The 24,677-nt window shown below is 54.2% G+C and overlaps 1 protein-coding gene across 1 annotated transcript in view; it reads left to right on the forward strand.

Annotated features, from left to right (window-relative positions):
- Positions 1-24,677, forward strand: part of LOC149521059 (alpha-1B-glycoprotein-like) — a 48,924-nt gene that overhangs the window by 14,840 nt on the left and 9,407 nt on the right. Inside the window, exons 5-7 of the mRNA XM_089774200.1 lie at positions 11,030-11,352; positions 19,121-19,127; positions 22,705-23,046. Coding sequence (XP_089630326.1) covers positions 11,030-11,352; positions 19,121-19,127; positions 22,705-23,046 — 672 coding nt within the window. The remainder of the gene's footprint in view (positions 1-11,029; positions 11,353-19,120; positions 19,128-22,704; positions 23,047-24,677) is intronic.

Raw genomic sequence — 24,677 nt, forward strand, 5'->3', positions numbered from 1 at the left:
GGTTCACCCCTTCCCCATCACTCCCAACCGCCACGGACTCCCATAAACGTAGGGCAGGGCCGAGACAGCAAGTCTTCTAGTCTTACCCGCTGTGCTGAGGTAGCATTAATTAAACCTTCAGTGCACACTGAGAACAGCCGGTCACCATCCTGTTTGTAACGTTGTCTCTGAAGGGTTGTTCCTTTCCCCGCTTTCTTATCTCCTGACTGAACAGGCCCCATTTGTGCACCTGTCACATGAGTCTCATTGTATACACATCTGGCCAGTTCGGTTGCTTTCCCCTGGGCTCTTCGCAGCGTGTTCCCATCTTTCCTTGTGTGTGATGCCCAGACCTGGGCAGGGGGCTCCCATTGAGCCCTCACCAGTGTCAAATTGTAACCCCCAATTTCATAGAGATCCTTCCCAGTGCATCATTCAAGAACTGAGTTCCCAGGCACCCCTCCCCCTCACTGTTTCTCTGTCCTCCCCCACCAGGGCTCAGAAGTCACCGACACACACATCGAGTTCTCGGCCTCGGACGCTCGCACAAGCCAATGGAAGAACAGAGCCCAGCCTGCTGCAGAGGTGCATGTGCTGTACAGCGAGGTGGTGACAAAGCCCACCCGGAAGGCAGCCAGATAAGGAAGGAGACACTGTCTGCATCTCCCTGCGTCTCTTCCCCCTCCTGCGGGCACCTTAACCCTTTACACCCCTACAGCCCTTGTGAGCCATGTGGCAAGGGCAAGCCCAGGTCACTGCTGTCAGAACATGGAGCTGTCATGTCAAGGATCATGTGAAATCTGCCGACCCTGATGCTGACTGTCCCTGTGTGCTGTGTGTATCGGGTGTGTATAAAGAGTTATGTGTGTGTGCAGGGAATGTGCTATGGGTGCAGCTGATACACAAGATGGCCCCAGACAAGGCAATGTGGATTGACGAGTGTACGTGGGTCAAGCTGACAGAAGAGAAGTGAAACTGGCCGGGGTGTGATGCTGGCACGTCTGATCCCTGCTCTTGCCCTGGCTGCAGGGATTAGCTAAGAACTGACAAGCTCACAGCTGGAGACTGGACCAGGGCACATGGGGCTGGTTTGCTCTGTAGACTTACGAGAATGTCTTTAGTGTTTAAGCTTTGTGAGATGTTTGTGTATTAGCGTCTCCACTGATAATGGCCTCACCCCATGTCCTAAGGTTATTTAGAAGTGTTTGCTCTGACACAGTGAACCGCCCCTCCCCCCGCACAGTCACAGGATTTCCTGCCCAGTGTAAGAGGGACCCTAGAGAAGTCAAACAATGGTGCAACATCAGTGTAGAAAACACATCTCTGATTGCTACCCCGCCCCATGAACTGGAGACAAACCTGTGAACTTGTCACCGCCTCTTGCCCTGGGGAGAAGTTATTCCCACACCCAGCCAGTCCTGAAATTGGTGTCACCACCTTTGACTCTGCAATGAATGGGAGGCTGGAATTGGTGGTTTCCTTAAGGCTGATGCTAGTTACCAATGCCCCACCCCCGCCCCTGCTGTATTTGTTCCACAATAACCACGTCTCCGTATTTGCCTGGGGCCCCTTTAGGTTTTACTTTCGATTTTTCATCATCTGGCTCAGACAGAATGTGCAGCTGCGCCCCTGGGGCCAGTGTCTGTGGGAGACGCAGGGGCCGTAACAAGGGGGAGGCGACTGAGGCACTTGCCTTGGATTCACAGCTGAGAGGTCGTAGAAAAATAACATAGAAAACTACTTATTTTAAGACAGCGCCACTTCCCTCCCCCTCGGCCGGCCCACAGTTTACATGTCAGGCTGCACGTTGGCGCTCTACAATCCAACAGTCACCAGCCCTGGTGGCCACCCAGCACGTCAGCTGCTTCCGAGCAGTGCGGGAGGCCAGGTGTCTGGTCAGTCGCGCTCAGCAATACCTAAAGGTGCCCTTGCGCAGTTCCCAGGTGCCAGGCTGGGGGAAAAGGGGCTTAGATTGCCCTGCACAGAGGCAGAGTTGCAGGGGGTGAGATGGGGGTATCAGGCTGGGAGCCAGGACTTCTGTGTCTTGTCTCACCTCTTCCAGGTGAGAGGTTCTAGGTCTTTGGGGTATGTGATTAGAGCTGGAGGTCTGGGAGCTATGATCCCTGGGTTCCATGGGTCGGGGTCCAGGCCCGTAGCCTGTTGGAATCATGGTTTCCCCTCCAAAAACTGGAGCCCATGCTGCCGAGCCGCCTGTGCCAAGTGCTTTGAATGTGCTACGCAAACCATGGGGACAAGGCAGTGACTCTGGCGTCTTGTGAAAGAAGTTTTAGTAAACTAAAATTAATTAAGAATAACCTTCGAGCATCCACGTGTGAGGAAAGTTCTCAGATGTGTCCATCTTATCAATAGAACACGAGTTATCAAATAGTAATTTCCACACAATTTTTGATGAATTATCCTAATTAAAAGAGCAAAAAAATTATACAAAATACCTAACAGCACCTCACATGATATTTTATAATTATATGTATATATGTATTAATGGATTGTTTATGTAGATCTCATAACTATAATAAATAAATGTGTTTTTATTATTATTGTTATTCTTAGTAATATTAATATTAATATTAATAATGTATTCCCCCTTTTTCTACAAAATAACTACTATAAATATATACGTCTGAGGGGGCGTGATTACATATTCTTCCCTTAGATGCATAATTAGCTAGTTACGGTGCAGGGGAGAAATGTTCAAGTCTGTGCCCTAGGCCGGGCCCTGTCCCAGTCCTCAGGCCTGCTCGATCCCAGTGTGTCTATGAGACACTCCTCAGCACACTGCCAGTGAGAGCACTTGGCTGTTCTGTGTTTGAGATCTGCCACGTTGTGCAAACTGATCCTTTCCCCTTATTTGTGATAGAATTTCCCAAAGGGAACGCAGAGTTTGGGCCACAACTTCCACAGGACTCTCTGCACCCTGTTTCCCAGGCAGTGTTATTTTTCATGGCAAGTGGGACACTCTTGGATTGGATCTATTCTAGCTGCGTTCACTGGTACGTAGCACATGGAAAACCCCTTCTGAATCCAACTCTTTGGCTTGTGCTGTCACAGAGTTTGCTGCCTGCACGTCTGGGGAGCAAGTTCTGCAGTGAAGTTTCCTGCACGGAGCCATTTCTGTTTTCACACACTGTCATTAATACCACACGTGGGTCTGTCCCTGACCAGAAGCTCTGTCTGCTCACTGAAACTCACATCTCTGCTGCGTTTCCTGCATTCTGGGCTACATTGCTCCATGATGGCATCTGTTTTTTGCACACCTGTAGACAATTGTGTCTCTCAAAGGGCTCGGTTCTTTCTGATTTGCCATTTTCTTCCTATTTAGTCAGTATCTGACTTCCTGCTTTCACTTTCCTCACTCTTAAAATTGTTAGAAATGTCCAAAGCTTTCTGCCCCCCGACATTTTGTCTCCTCTATTCCTATGACTGCTACAGTCAATTGACACTTTTTTGCTTTCTTTTTTAATTCTCTACTGCATTGTCTGACAGTGTCAGACTTGGAGGCTGCATTTTTGGCTTCTTTGCTTTTTTAATTTGGTCACACTATTTGTGCTCACACAATACATGCCCAGGTGTGATGGATGGGAGCCCTACTACCCTACTCCAGACATCCTAGACATCCAGTTACTTAAATGCCTGTAAGGGGCTACGCCAAGAGACAGGGGCATCCAGAAATGTTGGCAGAGAGCCAGGGAGACAATGGCAGGAGAGTGAAAGATTTGAGTAGAAAATCATGTTCCTCCTGCGTGAGTTTTTGTGAGAGTTCAGAGCAGGAGCTGGCAAGAGATGGACTAAGCCAGGATTTTTCAGTGATGAACATGCCTAAGGAAAAACTCAACCTTGGAACAACAGATGTGAGGAGAAGAGGGAATGTTCAGTTAGATGTGATCTGGTTATTTTTTTATTTGGGGTTTTGATTAAACTCCTCTGTGCCCCCCACCACACTGTAACTGAATCTCTGGCAAGCAATGACCGTGCTTTTAATCTGCCTTTTTTTTAGTTGCTCTGTAACACCTAATATGCAAACACGCTTTACCAAGTCTGTCTTCTTTGTTTTGTTAATAAAAATCACCTTTTAAGGACTTTGATCTGATTCCTGTGTCCTAGAAGTCATGGGGTTCCATGTGAACGTGCCTGACATAGGTCACCTATTAAGGAATTACACTTTGATTTTATGTCCTGAGGAAGGTTTAAAGAGCTTGGGGTTACCCCACAGTAAGAAGTTCACAAGTGAGTCATCTCAAGGGGTTTTGCATTTGTTGGTTTCAACTTTCCCCACAGAAGGTCGGGGAATCGGTGACCTCACAATGTTTTTGTAAACAGAACCTTTGTGGCAGGGGAGTTCCGGTTTCTTGTGGGCCCCAACTTCTGCACTCGAAGTGCCAGAGCAGGGAGCAGCGTTAACAAGCCTTTGCTCTTCTCACTTTGCAGCTCCCCTTTCGGGAGTTCTGTTCACATTCATGTCAGTTTTGCTCTTATTCACGGCTTCTGACACCCTGTCATGATCTTGGGGTTCATTCAATAACAAACCAGCCAATAAATAAGTGGCCTAGGGAGGTTGTGGAATCTCTATCACTGGAGATAGTTAAGAGCAGGTTAGACAGACGCCTGTCAGGGATGTTGTAAATGGTGCTTGGTCCTGCCATGAGGGCAGAGGATGGGACTTGATGGCCTCTTGAGGTCCCTGCCAGTTTTCTACTTCTATGAGCTTATGAAAGGGAACGGAGATTTTAAAACAGGGTTCTTGAGAGCATCTGTGGTGATCTGCTGGACACAGCTACCCTGGGTTCCCCACCCCAGCATCCAGGGCACATCTCTAAACTCCTCCATTCCCATAGGAGGGATCAACTCTTCATTTTATTCTTCCACAAACACATTCAGTTACCCTCTGTTACAGATCGCGGCTTCCTCTTGGTCTTGGAGCTGGCAGTGGGAGGCTCCTTCTTCCTCATCAGTATCCTCATCTTCCCCATTGCCCACTGCTGCTCCTAGAGCCGGGGAACTGTCTAGTTCTGTGAAGGGCCCTTCATTCTGTGCCTGGGATTCTCCCCACAAGGTGACCCCTTTGGAGGGGGAGACCCAGGTCTGAGAAACATCCACAGGGTCTGAAGGGGCTTTGGGCACCACAGACACTTCAGTGAGTGACTAAAATGCAGCCGTGTCCTGGGAAGGTTCTGGCCGCGGTGTCACAGCGCGAGTCCTGTGGACATTTTGCTGTTAAAGATGGAGCTTTGGAGCTGGGTCACATTAAAACCCTCCCCTCCCGCAAAGGCCAGTGAACTAAACTCCGCTCAGCACAGCTCTCCATCCCTGCCCGGGCTCCGTAATCTGAAGCCCGTTGACACTCGCCTGGGCTCTGCAGGGGGACTATCCGATCTTGAACAGACCAGTGACTCTGAGGACGTTCTCCCAAACCCAGCCGTGCTGCTCATCTGTCTGTGGGAGAATCCCGTCCACCATTCCTAGGGGCAGACCCAGGGCACTGTGGTGAGAAGCTAAGACCTTAGATGCTCTGAGCTTCCTTGGATGCTTTTCTACCTTGGATTTCCTCTGGACACGTCCCCTGGCTCTCCCTGGGCTGTCTGCACAGAGCGTCTCTCCCAACCTCCCCTCCAGCTCCTGTTCCCCAGAGAGGGGTCTGTGTCATCTGACGGAGTCAGGGTTTGGAGACTAGAAACCTGCCTCTTCCTCGTCACTCGCTGTCAGTGTCAAAATTACCAGAAGCCCAGCAGAACTTCCCACTGTTATTTTTAAACATGTGGCACGACCTCAGCTGGCTCTGGGCCTGGCAGGGGAGCTATCACCAATCTCCCACTGTGGTCAGTGTGTTGCGTATCCTGCAGTTGATGGGGCCTGCTGTAACCTCCAGTAACTCGGCAGAATTTCCTTTGTCCCAGTTGAATCCTTGGCCCAACCCCAGAGCTGTCACTTGGGGCTGCTGGTTTAGCTCCTCCCCCCAGTATCAGCAGAGGGAAATCGCAGCCGTCCCCCACACACCCTGCACAACGAGCACCGAATTCGGTCATGCTGCCGAGCTGAGGGGTGACCACACCTGAGGCTGTGAAATCCGCTGCCTGAGTCCCATCCCTCCTCCCCACTGTGGCCAGATGGGGCCAGTAGCTGAGCTGAGAACCCAGCTACCAGCACAGAGCTACGGTCTCAGCATGGCGCTGCCTCTGCTCCTGCTTCTGCTGGGTAAGTGCCTCTCCCGGCCCCCAGCCACTCCACGTGTGTCTTTCTGGAAACTCCCCTTCTCTGCCCACGTCTCTCCTTCTCCTGCTTCCCCAGCCCCTCCCCAGAGCTCTCACCCCCTCTCTGCTCTTCTCTTTCAGCCTCGCTCCAGAGTCTCCCCAAGCCGGTGACCCCCTCAGGTAAAGACATCTCCTGGCCTTGCTGAGATGCTCGCGGTGGGTGGGAGGACTCAGACAGTGGGGGGAGGGGATCCCCTACCTCTCAAATGGGGGTGTTTGAAATTGCAGGGAAGAGGGATTCCCAGGTGCCTCCGTCTCACCGCCTGGGTGGGTCCCGCTGCCCATTCACAAGAGTTTCCCATGGAACCTGCAGCTGTAGTTCCAGTCCAGAGCCACGTCCATGGGGGTAGAAGAGCAGGCCTAGCTGATGGTTATTTGGGGCTTTTTTTTTGGTGGGTCCCAGCCTAGGCCATAGGGCAGAAGCTGCCTCAGCCCCATGGGCACAACCCAGCCCCTCAATGGCAGTGGCAGCAGAGAGAGTGAGGGGTGGACGGGCCACAGAGACTGAGCTCCTGTCTCCCAATGACAGTGAGTGCCCCCAGGCAGGGCTCATCAGCTTGGGGCTGTGTGTGGAGGGGGGTCTCTCTGCCCCAGCTCTCAACCCCCACAGAGGGCTCAGGTCCAGCGGCATAGGCTCAGCACCACCAGCCAGGACAATAAAAACAAGTTTTGCAGAGATCCCAAAGCAGAGGCAGTGAGTGGAAAAGCTCCCCGCCCCCTTCCCCACATCCGGGCAACCCTCCTCACCTCTCGTTAGCACCTTCTAGCTACTGCTGGGGGTCTGGGGTTGAAATACTGGAAGAAACGGCCCTGCCCCTTTTGGCCTCCTGCTTCCCCCAGAGTGTGGGATCTGGAGCTGCACTGGAGAATGAAGGACCCTCCCAACCTGCCATCACCAGTCTCCTGGATGGAGAGGGGGCTGCCTGTGGATACTGAGACACATAAAGGAACCTTCCCACCCAACCCTGCTCCTGACACCCCTTGTCTCTGCTGGAAGAGGCTGATTGTGTCCTGATTGCTCCTTGGCACAATCCCCTTCCCAACTCCTCTGTTCCCAAGAGGGGAGAGCAGCAGGTTGGGGGAAGGGCAGGGATATTGGGGGTTACAGACTGTGGAGTGCAGGGATGAAGACCCAGAGACGGAGGGGGAAGGGAGGAGAATTTGCTGAATTTGTGAGCCTATTCAGCATCACAAAGGGAAGGTTCGGGGGGGACTGAAGTTCCGACGTGGGGAACAGACATGTGACAATGGAAGGTTCTGCAAGTGACTAGACAGGGACTCTGCAGGACCCGGTTCCTGGGAGTCGGAGCTGCACAAATGCCAACTGGGAATGAACTTTGCGTTTTTTTCATTGGGAGACTGATAATGGGAGACGAGAGAGAGAGCGAACCAGGCTGTGGTTCATTTGGGCTATGTCTACAGTCCAGAGTTTTCTGAATAAAACAGCCTTTTTTCCAAAAAAACTCACAGAGCATCCACACCTCAAGTGCTTTTTTGCACAGAAAAAAGGAAAGAACAGAGGTGTTTCCCGGCGTAGGTATTCCTCACTCTACAAGGGAGAACGCCTTTTTGTGAAAGACCTCTTTCACGAAGAGGTGTGTGTGAATGGGGAGGATGCTTTTTTTGTGCAAGAAGAAGAAATGGGGAAAAGCACAGGTGCCCTGCTGGCCTTTGTGCCTATTGCAATCAGAGCTTACTTTCAAAAGAGCTTCCATGCAGTCTGAACAAAAGTGCAGATTTCACAAAAGTGCCTTGCAGTGTGAACGTGCATTCCACAAGAAGTTTTTTCACAAGAGATCCTGCACAAGAAGCCTGCAGTCTAGACGTAGCCTTGCTGTGGGGCATTTCCCAGCATGGGGGCAGGAACCAGGCAGAGAGATGTGGCTGGTTTGTGTTTCTATTTCTCGAGGGCTGATCTCTTCTCACTTCTCATTTTCTCCTCAGTGCATCCTGACCTCCCCCTCTCCCCTGACCCCCCTGCCTCTGTTCCAGATCCCCTACTGGATCCTACCCTCTCCGTGAGAGCCAGCTCCATGGTGCATCCCCCTGGGCAACCAGTTACGCTCGTGTGCTCCCCTCCTCACGGTGAGCGGAATGGGACGTACAGATTCTTCTTCCGAAAAGGGCAGCAGGGCCCCAGCACTCTGCTCAGGGAAAGTCTAGAGTCCCAGCTCGAGTTCCCAGCTGAGAGGGGACGGGCTGGATCCTACACCTGTGCGTACTGGAGACGTGATCCCAAAGGAACGTCATTTAGGAACAGCAGGCCCGTCGCCATCACAATGAGAGGTGAGCCCGTTTCCTGCTGTTTGGTGGGTGGGTCACTGGGAATCTCAGGCCCATCCCGATAAGTCAGCTTTGCTCCCTGACTGTGCGCAGGGCCCCTCCTTGTATCTAAACCACTCCCTAGTGGGCTTGGCTGCCAGCTCATCCTCAGAGACTGGGCACTGCTCTGTGGCAGCTCCCAGCACTGGGGCTCCAGGTGGGCACTGCTGCAGGGAAACTCACAGCATTGAACTTTGATCTGGGCACTGTCAGGCAGACCCTCAATGAACATTGAGTCCTGCAGCTGCTTGACTGGTCTGTTGTGATTAGTGTCGGGAGAGGGATTGGTCACTGGCCTGTTCCCCACCCCACTGAAGGCACCAGAACCCCACTGGGTGAATGGGCGAGATCCCATCTGGGGTCAAAGGGCTGGAGCTTCCCTGGAGTCTCTGGGCCCAGGCCCACCTGAAGTGTGGGAATCTCCCCTGGGGCACCCAGGGCTCTGTGGCATGTGGCCTCCTCCTTCTCTTAGTGCCGGGTTCCTGGTCTGTGCCTCCTGGGTGCAGCTCCCTGACAACCCCAGGCTCAGCTGCACAAACCCGCCCCCTCAATCCCTACAGACTGAGGTGCCTCCTCAGGTACCCAGCAGGGGAAGCCGGTCCCACAGGGTTTCTGGCAGGGAGATCTCTGCTGCTCAGGGTTTACGTGGCCTGGCAGGGATGTGATTGCTAAGCATGGACCAGGGATTGGCTGGGGTCTGTGGCCAGAATCCCTCCCTCCTCTGCCTTCCCTGGTTCTTCTTCTGTCTCGGTGTCACCAGCCACCCATAGAGTAGGGATCCATGTATAGATCTAGGGGTTAGAGTGGACCACAAGCTAAATATGAGTCAAGAGTGTGATGCTGTTGCAAGAAAAGCAAACATGATTCTGGGCTACATTAACAGGAGTGTTGTGAGCAAGACACAAGAAGTCATTCTCCCGCTCTACTCTGCACTGGTTAGGCCTCAATTGGAGTATTGTGTCCAGTTCCGGGAACTGCATTTCAAGAAAGATGTGGAGACATTGGAGAGGGTCCAGAGAAGAGCAACAGGAATGATGAAAGGTCTAGAGAACATGACCTATGAGGGAAGACTGAAAGAATTGGGTTTGCATAGTTTAGAAAAGAGAAGATTGAGGGGGAACATGAGAGCCGTTTTCAGGTATCTCAAAGGGTGTCATAAGGAGGAGGGAGAAAACTTGTTCATCTTGGCCTCTGACGACAGGCCAAGAAGCAATGAGCTTAAACTGCAGCAAGGGAGGTTTAGGTTGGACATTAGGAAAAAGTTCCTAACTGTCAGGGTGGTCAAACACTGGAATAAATTGCCCAGGGAGGTTGTGGAATCCCCATCTCTGGAGATATTTAAGAGGAGGTTAGATAAATGTCTGTCAGGGATGGTCTAGTCAGTACTAGGTCCTGCCGTGAGGGCAGGGGCCTGGACTCGATGGCCTCTCGAGGTCCTTTCCAGTCCTAGTGTTTTATGATTCTATGATTCCCTTCTCCCAACCCTCTTCACTTTTCCAGCGGCCCAGCTCACTGTGTCCCCACCACAACCTGTCTACATCGCTGGGGAAGCCGTGACCCTGACGTGCTCAGCTGCTGGGGCACCTGCCATTTCTGGGTTCCGGTTCTTCAGGGATGGCCGGGAAATCCACTCCAAGGAACTCCCCTCCCCTCAGGACAGTTACAACCTCTCCCTGCAGCTGTCGGGTGTGTCTGGATCACAGGCCGGAGTGTACAGCTGTGAATTCTGGAAGACACTGTCTGGGCGAGAGCTCCTCTCAGAGACAAGCAGCCCCATCAACATCACAGTGACAGGTGAGTCCCCCTTTCTCCTGCTGGCCCCAGGGCAGGGTATCTGCTCATGAAACACAGGATGAGACACTCAACTCTACACCGGGCCACCCAAGTCAGTTTGACCCCCCTGGAATATCACCCTCTGGTTCCTGGTAGATTTGGGGTCCACCTGGAACCAGTTAACAGCCTCCGCTTTAGTCAGTTCAGTGGTGCACCACGTACAGTGGAAGGAACATTCACTGGTTCAGAACAGGAACTGTAGAGACACTGTCAGGTCTGGGAGGGAAACCTGCAGGTCCAGATGTGAGGGGCAGGGAGAGCCCTGCCTGGGAAATGGTCCCTTCACCTTCTGAGGGGAGCCAATCAGACGGGGAGTTGCCGTGTCCCCAGACAGGGAGATGAAGCTCAGTGTCCTGCTGCCCTGACGTGCAGGAGCCACCGTGTGAAATTAGGAGCTTTGTCAAAATTCCTCCATCCCAGCAGCCCCCATTGTGTGTGAAGGGGCAATTCCCATCCCTAGCCCGGCCCTCGCTCATGTCTGTGGGGAGCCCCCCCAGCATCCTGATGTGAACCAAGAGCTCTGGAAAGAGAGTCCAAGTCAGCTCTGAGTGCACTGAACTGTGGGCACCATCTTCACTTTCTCCCCTTCCCTGCCCCTGCTGATCCCTCCCCTTTGCTGCTCCCCACAGATCCCCCTCCCCAGCCAGTGCTGAGTGTGGATCCCCCGTCTGGAGCGGTGAGTGAAGGGCTCCCCCTGCTCCTCACCTGCACGGCCCCAGGGGACACCGGCGAGAGGAGGTTTCATTTCTACAAGGACGGAGTTGAGTTTGTCCCCAGGGACGCAGGGTCTGAGATCAGCACCATGGAGCCCGGCTCCCGCTCTGGGAAGGGCTCTGTGCTCAGCATCCCACGGGTCAGTCCCAATGACAGCGGGGAATTCACCTGCGGGTACGAGGACAATGTGAGTGGGAGGTGGGTCCCGTCCCTCCAGAGCCAGGCTGTGAACGTCACCGTGAATGTCACCAGGACAGGTGAGACGTCTCTAATATCTTCATTAAGCTGAGTTTGTTATTCCCATGGGAGGAGACCCATCCCCGGGAGCTCTGCTGGGAGAGGGAGGCTAGTTGGGGTAACATGGAGATAGAAAACAGTGAAGGTGAAATTCCCCTCCCCCTGCTTTCTTTATCCTTAATATTTCGATGGCCCAAGTCCCTCAGCCCCTCCCTGTGTCCTTAGTGGATCGAGCCCTCCCCCGTTCCCGTTTGCAGAAGGAGGACAGAGAAAGCAGGTTCTACAGGGGCCAGTGCTACAGCAGGGAATTGAACCCCCATTGACAATCCCATGAGAAATGGACCTTCACAGGGCAGGCTGGTGAAGACAGAACGTGCCATTAACAGCGCAGCAGAGGGGGGGCGGGGGTGGCATCCCAGGACTTACTTTGGAAAGGCGGGTTCCTGCATCACCAGGAATGTCCCAGTGCCAGGTGAGGCAGCCTGTGGCTTCTTACCCAGCACATGTCCTGGTGGAGCAACCAGCACCCAGGCCCCAATGGCCGAGCGTGGACAGGGCAGGGCACAGGGCAGGCAGAGAAGAGCAGAGCAGACACTCGTGTGGGTGGACTGGGGGGTCAGTGTGAGAAGGACTGAGGGTGGGTTTCACGTCCCCACCTGGGGCTGCTGAGATTCTGGGGAGGGGGCTCATCATGAGAGCTAGAAGCACAGACACATGGACACCATGCGCGTCCCATCAGCAGTGATGCTCACCGGCTGGTTCCCCTCCGGATTCTCTCTCTGCAGCTTGCAGCTTCCTCTGCCTCTGGGATCTGACTGTGGGCGGCTCCTTCTGCCTCATCAACGGCCTCATCTTCCTCGTCTCCTGCTACTGCTCCTAGATCCAGGTGCCTGGCTTGTTCTGCGCAGGGACCCTTCCTTCTGTGCCTGGGATTCTCCCCATAAGGAGACCCCTTCGGGCTGCACTTGCTCCCTGTGAATTCCAGCCTGGAGGGGGAGATGCTGGTGGGAAGCCCTGGAGCGAGAGCTGAGAAACTTCCACAGGATCTGAAAGGGCTTTAGCACCAGCAGCACTTCTGGAGCCAACCAAAATGCAGCTGTGTCTTGAGTGGAGCACGGTCATGTACTCACTGGTGTATAACTCTCATGCACAGAATCTGCTTGCTCAGCGTGAACTCGTGCACCCCTGCATTCACACCCTACACAGACACAACACCGTGTGCACCCTCCGCCTTGTGAGGTGTCATGGGATCAGCCCACCGCATTAGCCAATGGCAACACTGTGCACTATAGGAGGCAGTGCCACAGGCGGAGATCCGGCTGCCCTCGGCGAGTCTGTTTAATCGTCTGTATTGGAACTAAGGGGAACCAGGGCTGCCCAGGGCTCCAACACCAATGGGGCAGGGTGTGAGACTCCCCCCTCTCCTGACACATATTGATTCAAATAGGCATCACTCCCAGATACTTTGGGTAAAATAGCTCCTGTAACTGATGCATTTTACAGTCACACCCTGCTGGATCTGGGACGCTCACGTTGGTGTGTGAATCATCCCCGTGTGGGAGGCTGGAGCTGTGCGGTTTGGGATTGTCTCCTTTTGAATGGGCAAATGGGAGCCAGCCATGGTTCTCCTCTGGCAACCCTAAGGGATGGGGATCAAGTTAATGGCTTGTAAACAGCTCTCAGAGGGGTCGCGTGTGAGTCTGTAATTTCAGGAACAAGGCCTGGTCCTGCGGCGCCTTGGAGACCAACCAAGATCTACAGAACCAGGAGCTTTCCTGGGCAAACCCCACGTCCTCAGGTGAACTGGAATGTGTCTGATTTCCACTCCGTTCCCCCGGAGAAGTGGAGTTTGCAGGGGCGGCCCGTGACTATAGGTGGACTCAGCCGCCGCCTAAGTGGCCGCCACCGGGGTGCCTGATGATGACGTTACGGGGGTGCCTGGGGTGCCCGCCGATGACGTCAGTCCATTGACGGCCCTACAGGCGGGGGTGCTGACTGCGCGCTCCACTGGGGGCGCCAACTGCCAGAGCCGGCCTTGGGCCGCTCCTGGGGGTTTGCCCACACAAGCTCGTGGTTCTATCAATTTTGGTTAGTCTCTAAGGAGCCACAGGGCCACTCGCTGCTAATGGCTTGTAAACAGCCTTGTGCTGTCTCTGAAGTTTGAGCATTTGAGGGGCAGGAGGGGGTGTCCTGGAAAGTCCTGTTCCCATGCCAGCTTGTGCAAGAGCAGTTTAAGCAGGTAATTTTCCAGGAATGCTGGGGAGAGAGTGGAGAACAAAGGATTCCTGCCCAAAAGAAAGTCTGTGGATGTCTGTGGCTGTGGCTGGCATGACCCCCCAAAAGGGGAGCCAGGGCCCCAAGTCAGAGGGAAAGGTTTTCTCTGGCTCGTGGACTTGCCTGAAATAAGAACAGTGGTAAGTTCGCAATAAGCTTTAGTGCGTTAGAACCAGCCACGTGCTTCCTGTTTGTTTGAAATGTGGAACTTCCTTTGCTCTGCCTGTTTTCACTCGCAACCTCTTCACTGCAATTAATAAAAATACTTGTGTTTGCTACCGAGCCCCGTGTAAGTCAGTGTCACCTGGGGGCGCAGTGAGGGTGCTCGTCCGCCTTCCCCTGCAAAGGGGCAGGACTGAAACCGGCTGCCATTGTGTCAAGCCATGAGACGTGAAGTGAGGGGTTTGTTAGGGGGCTGGTTCTCTGGGTGCTCTGCCCTAGGTCTGCCTTTTCCCACAGCTGAAGTGATTCTGTGTCTGCATTGCCCTATGGGGGAGGGGTGGTGACCTCAGCCCTGAGCCCTGTCTGGGGAGACCAGAGACACGGGGGTGGGGAGCCCCAAGGAGCAAGGAGGCGAGTGTCAGTGGTTTCATAAGCACCCCCAGAACAGCCCCAAGGGGTCCTCTGTGACCCCCCCGTCACCCAGGGAAACCAGCGGGGGGAGAATGCGGCTCTGCCTGTGCGGCAAACAAGGCCGTGGAGTCACTGGGGGAGGAGATTTCTGCTCTGCCGCCCGGCTGGCGACCGGCCCTTCCTGCACCTTGAGCCAGGGGCAATGCCCTTAGAGACAGGCTCTCCGGGGCCATAGAGAGCCGGGCAGCGAACCCCAAGTTATCGCCCTCCCAGCAGGGAACCCAGCACCTCGTGCGCCAGTGGGCGGTTCCCAGAGACCCGCGCTCAGCCAGGTGCACCAAGTGTAACCGACAGTGAAACCAGCTGGAATGAGAGCCCTGCCCTGCCGCACTGAGGGCCAGCCCTTCGGCCGCTTGTGTCTGGCCTGGCTCCTTCTCGCTTGGCCCCTCTTCACCCAGGGCCTGGCAACCAACTTGGTTCATTTGAATCGAAACCAGCCCAGGGCTGGGTCGGAATTCATAGAATCCCAGGGCTGGGAGAGACCTCAGGAGTCATGGAGTCCAGCCCCTGCCCAAGGCAGGACCAACCCAACTCAATCAGCCCAGCCAGGGCTTTGTCAAGCTGAGACATAAAAACCTGTAGGGATGGAGATTCCATCACCTTCCTAGGGAGCCCATCCCAGTGCCTCGACACCAACCTAGACCTTCCCATTGTAACTTGAGACCATTGCTCCTTGTTCTGCCATCTGTCACTACTGAGAACAGCCTCTCTCCATCCTCTTTGAATCCCCCCTTCAGGAAGTTGAAGGCTGCTATGAAATCCCCCCTCACTTGTCTCTTCTGCAGACTGAATAAGCCCAAATCCCTCAGCCTCTCCTCGTAAGGTCAAGTGCTCCAGTCCCCTAATCATTTTGGTTGCCTTCTGCTAGACCCTCACCAATGTGTCCACATCCTTTTCATAGTGGGGGCTCCAGAATTGGACGCAGTACTCCAGATGTGGCCTCACCAGTGCCAAATATAGGGGAATAAATAACTTCTGTAGGGCTATGTATACGTTAAACTGCTCTTCCAGAAATAGCTACGGAAATTGTGAAGTGTAATTTGAATAGCTTTTTCCGTTTCTTTTTTCAGAAGAGGCTTTTCTGACGTTTGGCCCAGTATAGATGGAAAAACCCCTTTTTCAGAACATCCCTTCTTCCTCATAAAACAAGGTTTACAGGGATGCCAAAAATGCACCTCTGCTCTTCTGAAAAATATTTCGGAAGAGCAGACGCATTCCCTGGACTCTGTAATGTAGACTTAGCCTAAATCTGTTGGAAATGCTCCTCCTAATGCACCCTAATGTGCCATTAGACTTCATGGCTACAGGGACACTCGGCTGACTCATATCCAGCTTCTCATCCCCTGTAATCCACAGGTCCTTTCTGCTGAACGGCTACTTAGGCAGTCGGTCCCCAGCCTCTAGCAGGGCTTGGGATTCTCCCATCCCAAGTGCAGGACTCTGCATTTCTTCTTGTTGAACCTCATCAGGTTTTTTTTGGTCCAAACCTCCAATTTGTCCAGCTCACTCTAGACCCTCTCCCTGCCGTCGAGTGTATCTACCTCTCCCCGTAGCTTAGTGTCATCTGTGAACTTGCGGAGGGTGCAATCCATCCCCTCACCCAGGGCATTAATAAAGATGCTGAACAAAACCCGTCTTAGAACCAATCCTTGGGGCACTCTGCTCGAAACCAACTGCAAACCAGACATCGAGCCATTGATCAATACCTGCTGGGCCCGCCCCTCTAGCGAGCTTTTGGTCTACTTTATAGTCCAGTTATCCAGCCCATCCTGCCTTCACTTCCTGGCAAGAATGCTGGGAGACCGTATCACAAGTTTTGCTAATGTTAAGGTATATCACATCCACTGACTTCCCCACGTCCACAGAGACAGTAAATTGTCAGAGACGTCAATAGGGTTGGTCAGGCAGGACTTGCCCTGGGTGAATCCATGTGACTGTTCCTGGTCCCTTTCCCCTCTTCCAGATGATTCAAAAGGATTCCGAGAGGCTCCACTCCATGATTCTCTGGGGACCCAGGTGAGGCTGACTGGTCTGTAGCTCCCTGGATTCTCTTCCTTCCCCTCCCTAAAGGTGGGCCCTGCATTTGCCATTTTCCAGCTGGAACTGGCCCTGTGGTGGGACCTGCAGAGAGCCACTGCACACGGCCCCTCGGCCCTGTGTGATTTCCCCTCCCCTCCAGGGCCCCTCCAGCCAGCTCACTCCTGCGGGGATCAGCAAAGAGTGCAGGAAATTAAAGGGAATTCTCCATCTCTCGCCTGCTCCCCCAGTGCAGCCTCTTCCCCGCCCAGCCCAGGGCACTGTGGGAAGCAGCTAAATCCTTCCCCCGACACATCTCCCAGCCGCCTTCCCCGGTTGGATTTCCCGTGGGCCGTGTCCTCAGCCCCTCCCTGGTCTCTGTGCAGCTGCTTCCCTCCAGCCCCAGGGAGAGACGGGAGAGTCGCCCTCAGCCCCATCTCAGCCAGGCTGCCTCCCCCTCTGCTCCCCCAGGCCTTGCCCAGCAGGGCTCCAATTCCAGCTGGCCCGCAGCTCGGCCGGCGCCATGGGGCCCGGTCCCCGCGGCCGTAGGCCAGTGTCACTCAGCAGATGTTACTTTGCACCGGCGGAGCCGCTGGCCCAGCCCCGGGGGTGTCACTCACTGGGAACTGCTGCTCCAGCCCCTCCCACCACTGTCAGCTCCGGAAAAGGTTCAGCTCCCCCCTCCCGCCCTGCGCACCAGCCCCTGGGCTGAGCAGTGACCACACCTGAGCCTGTGACTTCCTCTGCCTGCGTCAGCACAGAGGGGCCCGGCCCCCTCCCTGCACCCACAGGGACAGAGACTGAGCTGAGAACCCAGCTCCCGGCCCAGAGCCACGGGCCCAGCATGGTGCTGCCTCTGCTCCTGCCTCTGCTGGGTGAGTGTCCCCCGCGGCCCCCAGCCCTCAGCCCCTCTGTGTGTGTCTGGAGAGTCCCCTTCTCTGCCCACGTCCCTCCCTTCTCCTGCACCCCAGCCCCTTCCTGGAGCTCTGACCCCCTCTCTGCTCTTCTCCTCCAGCCTCGCTCCAGAGTCTCCCCAGGCCGGTGACCCCTGCAGGTAACGACGTCTCCTGACCTTGCTGAGATGCTCGCGGTGGGTGGGAGGACTCAGTCAGTGGGGGAGGGGATCCCCTGCCTCTCACATGGGGGTGTTTGAAATTGCAGGGAAGGGGGATTGCAGGGAAGGTGCCTCCATGTCACCCTGTGGGTGGGTCCAGCTGCCCGTTCACAGGCATCTCCCATGGAAACTGCAGCTGCAGCTCCAGTCCAGAGCCACGTCCATGGAAGCAGAGAGCAACCCCAGCTGATGGATCTTTGGGGCCTCTCTTCAGTGGGTCCCTGCCAGGCCAAAGCGGAGAAGCTGCCCCCAGCCCTATGGCCCTACCCAGCCCCTCACTGACAGACCCAGCAGGGTGAGCGAGGGCTGGATGGGCCATGGAGACTGAGCTCCCCCCTCCCCATCACACTACCAATGTTCCTGGGCAGGACCCATCAGCATGGGGCCATGTGTGGAGGGGGATCTCTCTGCCCCAGTCCTGGGCTCCCACAGTTGGCTCAGGGCCAGGGCCACAGACCCAGCATCTCCAACCTGGACACTCAGAGCAGGTTTTGCAGAGACTCCAAACGCGAGGCCAAGAGTGGAAAATCCCCCCTCCCTTCCCCATGTCTGGGCGACCCTCCTCGCTTCTCTGCAGCTCCTTCTAGCTACTGCTGGGGGTCTGGGGTTGAAGCACTGGGAGAAACCACCCTGCCCCTTGTGGCCTCCTGCTTCCCCTTCCCTCCTGCTTCCCAGCTCCTCTGTTCCCAGGAGAGGAGAGCAGCAGGTTGGGGGAAGGGCAGTGACATTTGGGGGCGCAGGCTGTGGGGTGCAGGGGTGAAGATACAGAGATGGGGGGGGGGGAGAAATTTGCCCAGCTGTGCAGAAGGCAGGTCCATGTTCTAGGAGAGACTCCAGGAGCTGAACCTGTTCAGTGTCACAAAGGGACGGTTCGGGGACGGGGATGGGAGGTGGGGGAGGACTGAATCCTTGCCCAGAAGTTCTGCTGTGGGGACCAGACATGAGACAATGGAGGGTTCTGCAGGTGACCAGACAGGGATTCTACATGACCTGGTTCCTGGGAGCAGGAGCTGCACAAATTCCAGCTGCAAATGAACTTTGGGTTTTCTTCATTGCGGGAGAGATACTGGGACACGAGAGAGAGAGAGAGAGAGAGAGAGAGAGAATCAGGCCGTGGTTCATTTGGGCTATATCTAAACTACAGATTTTTTTCAAATAAAACAGCCATTTTTCCAAAAAACTTCTCAGAGCATCCACACTTCAAGTGCCTTTTTGCATAGAAAAAAGGAAAGAACAGAGGGGTTTCCCGGCGTAGGTATTCCTCACTCTACACAGGACAATGCCTTTTTGTGAATGACCTCTCTCGCGAAAAGGTGTGTGGATGGGGAGAGGGCTTTTTTGCGCAAGAAGAAAGAGGAAAAAGCCCAGGTGCCCTGCTGGCCGTTGTGCCCATGGCAATCAGAGCTTTCTTTCAAGACAGCGTCCATGCAGTCTGGATGCTCTTTCACAAAAGCGCATTGCAGTGTGGATGCACTTTTCCACGAGTTTTTTCAGAAGAGATCTTGCACAAGAAGTCTGCAATCTAGATGTAGCCTTGCTGTGGGGCAGTTCCCAGGGTGGGGGTAGGTGCCAGGAGGAGAGATGTGGCCGGTTTGTGTTTATATTTCCCCAGGGCTGATCTCGACTCACTTCCCATTTTCTCCTCAGTGAACCCTGGCCTCCCCCTCTCCACTGACCCCGCTGCCTCTGTTCCAGATCCCCGACCGGATCCTACCCTCTTGGTGAGAGCCAGCTCCATGGTATATTCCCCCGGGCAGTGGGTTACGCTCGTGTGCTCCCCTCCTCGTGGTGATTGGCATGGGACGTACAGATTCTTCTTCCGAAAAGGGCAGCAGGGCCCCAGCACTCTGCTCAGGGAAAGTCTAGAGTCCCAGCTCGAGTTCCTAGCTGAGAGGGAACAGGCTGGGTCCTACACCTGTGCGTACTGGAGACATGGAACAACGTCATTTAGGAACAGCAGCCCCGTCTCCATCACAGTGACAGGTGAGCCCGTTTCCTGCTGTTTGGTGGGTGGGTCACTGGGAATCTCAATCCTATCCCACTACGTCAGCTTTGCCCCCTGGCTCTGGCCAGAGCCCCTCCTTGTATCTCAACCACTCCCTAGTGGGCTTGGTTGACAGCTCATCCTCAGAGATTGGGCCCTGCTGTATGGCAGCTCACAGCACTGGGCCTCCAGGTGGGCACTGCTGCAGGGAAGCTCACAGCATTGAACTCTGAGCTGGGCACTGTCAGGGAGACCCTGAATGAACATTGAGCCCTGCAGCTGCTTGACTGGTCTGTTGTGATTAGTGTCAGGAGAGGGACTGGTCACTGTCCTGTTACCCACCCCACTGCTGGCACCAGAACCCCACAGGGTGAATGGGCGAGATCCCAGCTGGGGTCAAAGGGCTGGAGATTCCCTGGAGTCTCTGGGCCAGGACCCAGCTGGAGTGTGGGAATCTCCCCTGGGGCACCCAGGACTCTGCGGCATGTGGCCTCCTCCTTCCCTTAGTGCTGGGGTTCCTGGTCTGTGCCTGCTGGGTGCAGCTCCCTGACACCCCCAGGCTCGGCTGCACAAAGGCCCCCCCCCCCACACACTTCAATCCCTACAGACTGAGGTGCCTCCTCAGGTACCCAGCAGGGGAAGCCGGTCCCACAGGGTTTCTGGCAGGGAGATCTCTACTGCTCAGGGTTTGCATGGCCTGGCAGGGATGTGATTCCTAAGCATGGACCTGGGGTTGGCCAGAATCCCTCCCTCCTCTGCCTTCCCTGGTTCTCCTTCTGCCTCAGTGTTACCAGCCACCCATGGAGTAGGGATCCATATAGGGATCTAGGGGTTAGAGCAGACCAACATGATTCTGGGAGGCATGAACAGGTGTGTTGTGAGCAGGACACAAGGAGTCATTCTCCCGCTCTACTCTGCGCTGGTTAGGCCTCAGTTGGACTATTGTGTCCAGTTCTGGCCACCACAATTCCAGAAAGATGTGGAGAAATTGGAGAGGGTCCAGAGAAGAGCAACAGGAATGATGAAAGGTCTAGAGAACATGACCAATGAGGGAAGGCTGAAGGAATTGGGTTTGTTTACTTTAGTGAAAAGAGAAGATTGAGGGGGGAATCAGCAATTTTCATGTATCTAAATGGGTGTCATGAGGAGGAGGGAGAAAACTTGTTCATCTTGGCCTCTGAGGACAGGCCAAGAAGCAATGGGCTTAAACTGCAGCAAGGGAGGTTTAGGTTGGACATTAGGAAAAAGTTCCTACCTGTCAGGGTAGTCAAACACTGGAATAAATTGCCCAGGGAGGTTGTGGAATCCCCATCTCTGGAGATATTTAAGAGTAGGTTAGATAAATGTCTGTCAGGGATGGTCTAGTCAGTACAATGTCCTGCCATGGGGGCAGGAGCCTGGACTCGATGACCTCTCGAGGTCCCTTCCAGTCTTAGGGTACGTCTAAACTACATGCCTCCGTCGACGGAGGCATGTAGATTAGCCAGATCGGCAGAGGGAAATGAAGCTACGATTAAAATAATCGCGGCTTCATTTAAATTTAAATGGCTGCCCCGCTCTGCCGATCAGCTGTTTGTCGGCAGATCGGGGCAGTCTGGACGCGACGCGCCGACAAAGAAGCCTTTCTTGATCGGCACAGGTAAACCTGGTTTCACGAGGCATACCTGTGCCGATCAAGAAAGGCTTCTTTGTCGGCGCGTCGCGTCCAGACTGCCCCGATCCACCGACAAACAGCTGATCGGCAGAGCGGGGCAGCCATTTAAATTTAAATGAAGCCGCGATTATTTTAATCGCGGCTTCATTTCCCTCTGCCGATCTGGCTAATCTACATGCCTCCGTCGACGGAGGCATGTAGTCTAGACACATCCCTAGTGTTCTATGATTCTATAGTAACTGTCCCCTACCCCAACCCTCTTCTCTTTTCCAGCTCCCCAGCTCATCATGTCCCCACTGCAGCCTGTCTATATTGCTGGGGAAGCCGTGACCCTGACGTGCTCAGCTGCCAGGGCACCTGCCGTTTCTGGGTTCCGGTTCTTCAGGGATGGCCGGGAAATCCCCTCCAAGGAACTCCCCTCCCCTCGGGACAGTTACAACCATTCCCTGCAGCTGTCCAGTGTGTCCAGATCACAGGCCGGAGTGTACAGCTGTGAATTCTGGAAGACACTGTCTGGGCGAGAGCTCCTATCAGAGACAAGCAGCCCCATCAACATCACAGTGACAGGTGAGTCCCCCTTTTTCCTGGGCTGTGTCTACACTGGGCCACTTATTCCGGAAAAGCATCCGCTTTTCCGGAATAACTTGCCAGCTGTCTACACTGGCCACTTGCTTTTCCGGAAAAGCAATGACGATCTACTGTAAAATTGTCAGTGTTTTTCCGGAAAAGCTATGCTGCTCCTGTTCGGGCAAAAGTCCTTTTCCAGAAAAACTATTCCAGAAAAGGGCCAGTGTAGACAGCACAGTAGTCTTTTCTGCAAAAAAGCCCCGATCGCGAAAATGACGATCAGGGCTTTTTTCCGGAAAAGCGCGTCGACATTGGCCACGGACGCTTTTCCGGAAAAAGTGCTTTTCCAGAAAAGCATCCTGCCAATGTAGACGCACTTTTTCCGGAAATACTTATAACGGAAAACTGTTCCGTTTTAAGCATTTCTGGAAAAGGGTGCCAGTGTAGACGTAGCCCTGCTGTTTGCTGGCCCCAGGGCAGGGTATCTTCTCATGATGCCAGGATGAGACTCTCAGCTCCACACAGGGCCAAGCAGGTCAGTTTGAATCCCCTGGAATATCACCCCCTGGTTCCTGGTAGATTTGGGGTGCACCTGGAACTGGTTAACAGCCTCCCCATTAGTCAGTTCAGTGGCGCACCAGGTACAGTGGAAGGAACATTCACTGGTTCAGAACAGGAACTGTAGAGACACTGTCAGGGGTGGAAGTGAAATCTGCAGGTCCAGATGTGAGGGGCAGGGAGAGCCCTGCCTGGGGAATGGTCCCTTCACCTTCTGAGGGGAGCCAATCGGACAGGGAGTTGCCGTGTCCCCAGACAGGGAGATGAAGCTCAGTGTCCTGCTGCCCTGACGTGCAGGAGCCACCGTGTGAACTTAGAAGCTTTGTCAAAATTCCTCCATCCCAGCAACCCCCATTGTGTGTGAAGGGGCAATTCCCATCCCTAGCCCGGCCCTCGCTCATGTCTGTGGGGAGCCCCCCAGCATCCTGATGTGAACCAAGAGCTCTGGAGAGAGAGTCCAAGTCAGCTCTGAGTGCACTGAACTGTGGGCACCATCTTCGCTTTCTCTCCTTCCATGTCCCTGCTGACCCCTCCCCTTTGCTGCTCCCCACAGATCCCCCTCCCCAGCCAGTGCTGAGTGTGGATCCCCCGTCTGGAGCGGTGAGTGAAGGGCTCCTCCTGCTCCTCACCTGCACGGCCCCAGGGGACACCGGCGAGAGGAGGTTTCATTTCTACAAGGATGGAGTTGAGTTTGTCCCCAGGGAGGCAGGGTCTGAGATCGGCACCATGGAGCCCGGCTCCTGCTCTGTGAAGGGCTCTGTGCTCAGCATCCCACGGGCCAGTCCCAATGACAGCGGGGAATTCACCTGCGGGTACGAGGACAATGTGAGTGGGAGGTGGATCCCGTCCCTCCAGAGCCAGGCTGTGAATGTCACCGTGAATGTCACCAGCCCAGGTGAGACACCCCTAATTCCTTCATTCATCTCCCCACATTTCTCACATGGGAGGAGACCCATCCCTGGGACCTCTGCTGGGAGAGGGAGTTTGGGTCACGTGGCAGATGCCATGTGGAGATTGAAAACAAAGAGGGAATTAAAATCTACAAATCCCCTTCACACCTTTTCTAGCTATGTTACTTTGATGATTCAAGTCTCAGAAGGGCTGTTGTTAAGGGATTTATCCTTCCCAGGCCTATTGTAGAGATAGGAAAAGGAGTCAAGGAGAGAGATTTTACCCCAGGGGACCTGCACTACAGCAAGGAATGGAACCCCCATAGCCCATGCCCCAGGGCAGGCCCGTAACCCCACAATCTTCCTTCCCCTTATTGGCATGAGGAGGAAGCTGCTACAGATGGATCGTGCCATGGGCAGCAGTGAAGGGCTGTCACAGGATAGTTGTGGCAAGGGCAGATTCCCGCGTGGGCCCCGGACTTGTTCCATGGTGGTCCGGCTGTTCTCATTTGTCCTTCCTGCCTTTTCTATGACTTCTGTATGAACAGCCTCACTTAGACCCCACGATATTCTGCTGATAACAGGCGGCATCTTGCTTCCAGCTGGAGCCCTGGCTGCTCTGATCTGCTACTGCCGTAGGAAGAAAACAGGTGAGTGAGAGGTGGCTGTGACCTGCCATCTGTGCATTGGTCTAGCCAATAACTGTTCTGTCATGAGCAGTGTAAACAGTGTCAAACCACGATCAGCCACAAACTGTCGTAGCACAATGGGGGGTATGGAGACCAAATCCCAACATGCCTGGCCCAGGATATATCGACCTCTGACTGAAAAGCCTCTCCAGAAAAAGACGACCTAGTTCTAAATCTCTTAGTAGCTTTTCAAACACGAATTGGTCACTGTTTGGCTTCTCTAACACACGATGCCCAATAATCTGCTCTACGGCTGCTTGATTTGGGACAAATACCCCTCACACAGCACTAGTCAGTCAGGAAAGAGGGGAAACCCTGCAACCCTGAGCCTAGAGAATTGTTGGCACCTTCCTTCACTTCCTGTTCACTCCCCAAATCCATCCCTCAGATGCTGCTTGAAAGACAGAAAATAATTTGTCACGGCCTGATTCTATGTAGAAGTGGGAAGGGCCAGGCATTGCCACAGCATCTGTGTATCCCCACAAGCAACTGGCTCCATTTCACGAGTGGAGAGAGGAGGTGTGAGAGCCACAATATTAACAGGACTGAGGTGGCCAATTCCCTTGGGGTCCAAGATCACATGGGAAGGGGGGGCGGAGCCGAGAATCTGAGTTTCCCTTTGTACCAAGTATGAACTCTGGTCTCCGGGCCCAACTTCTTCTGGGGCATTTTGGATGACATGTTGGGGTCATGGCCAGGGGGCTGGGTCATGGCTACAGAAAAGCAATGAGGTTAGAGATGATCATGAAGGTCACTGGCTGTGGTCAGGGTTAATGTTAAGGGAGCAGTAAAATAATGTAAAACTTCCAAGAATCTTCCTGGCTCTGGACTGCAGAAATACACATCTACACACACGTACAGAGATATTTTTATGTGTTTTCACCCGGTGCCCTGGTGGAAGCCGCAGACTCACACACGTACTGGAATCAACAAATACAAAGCTGAGT

Source organism: Pelodiscus sinensis, chromosome 30 (genome assembly GCF_052426305.1).
Source record: "Pelodiscus sinensis isolate ZL-2025 chromosome 30, ASM5242630v1, whole genome shotgun sequence".
Classification (NCBI taxonomy): Eukaryota; Metazoa; Chordata; order Testudines; family Trionychidae; genus Pelodiscus; species Pelodiscus sinensis.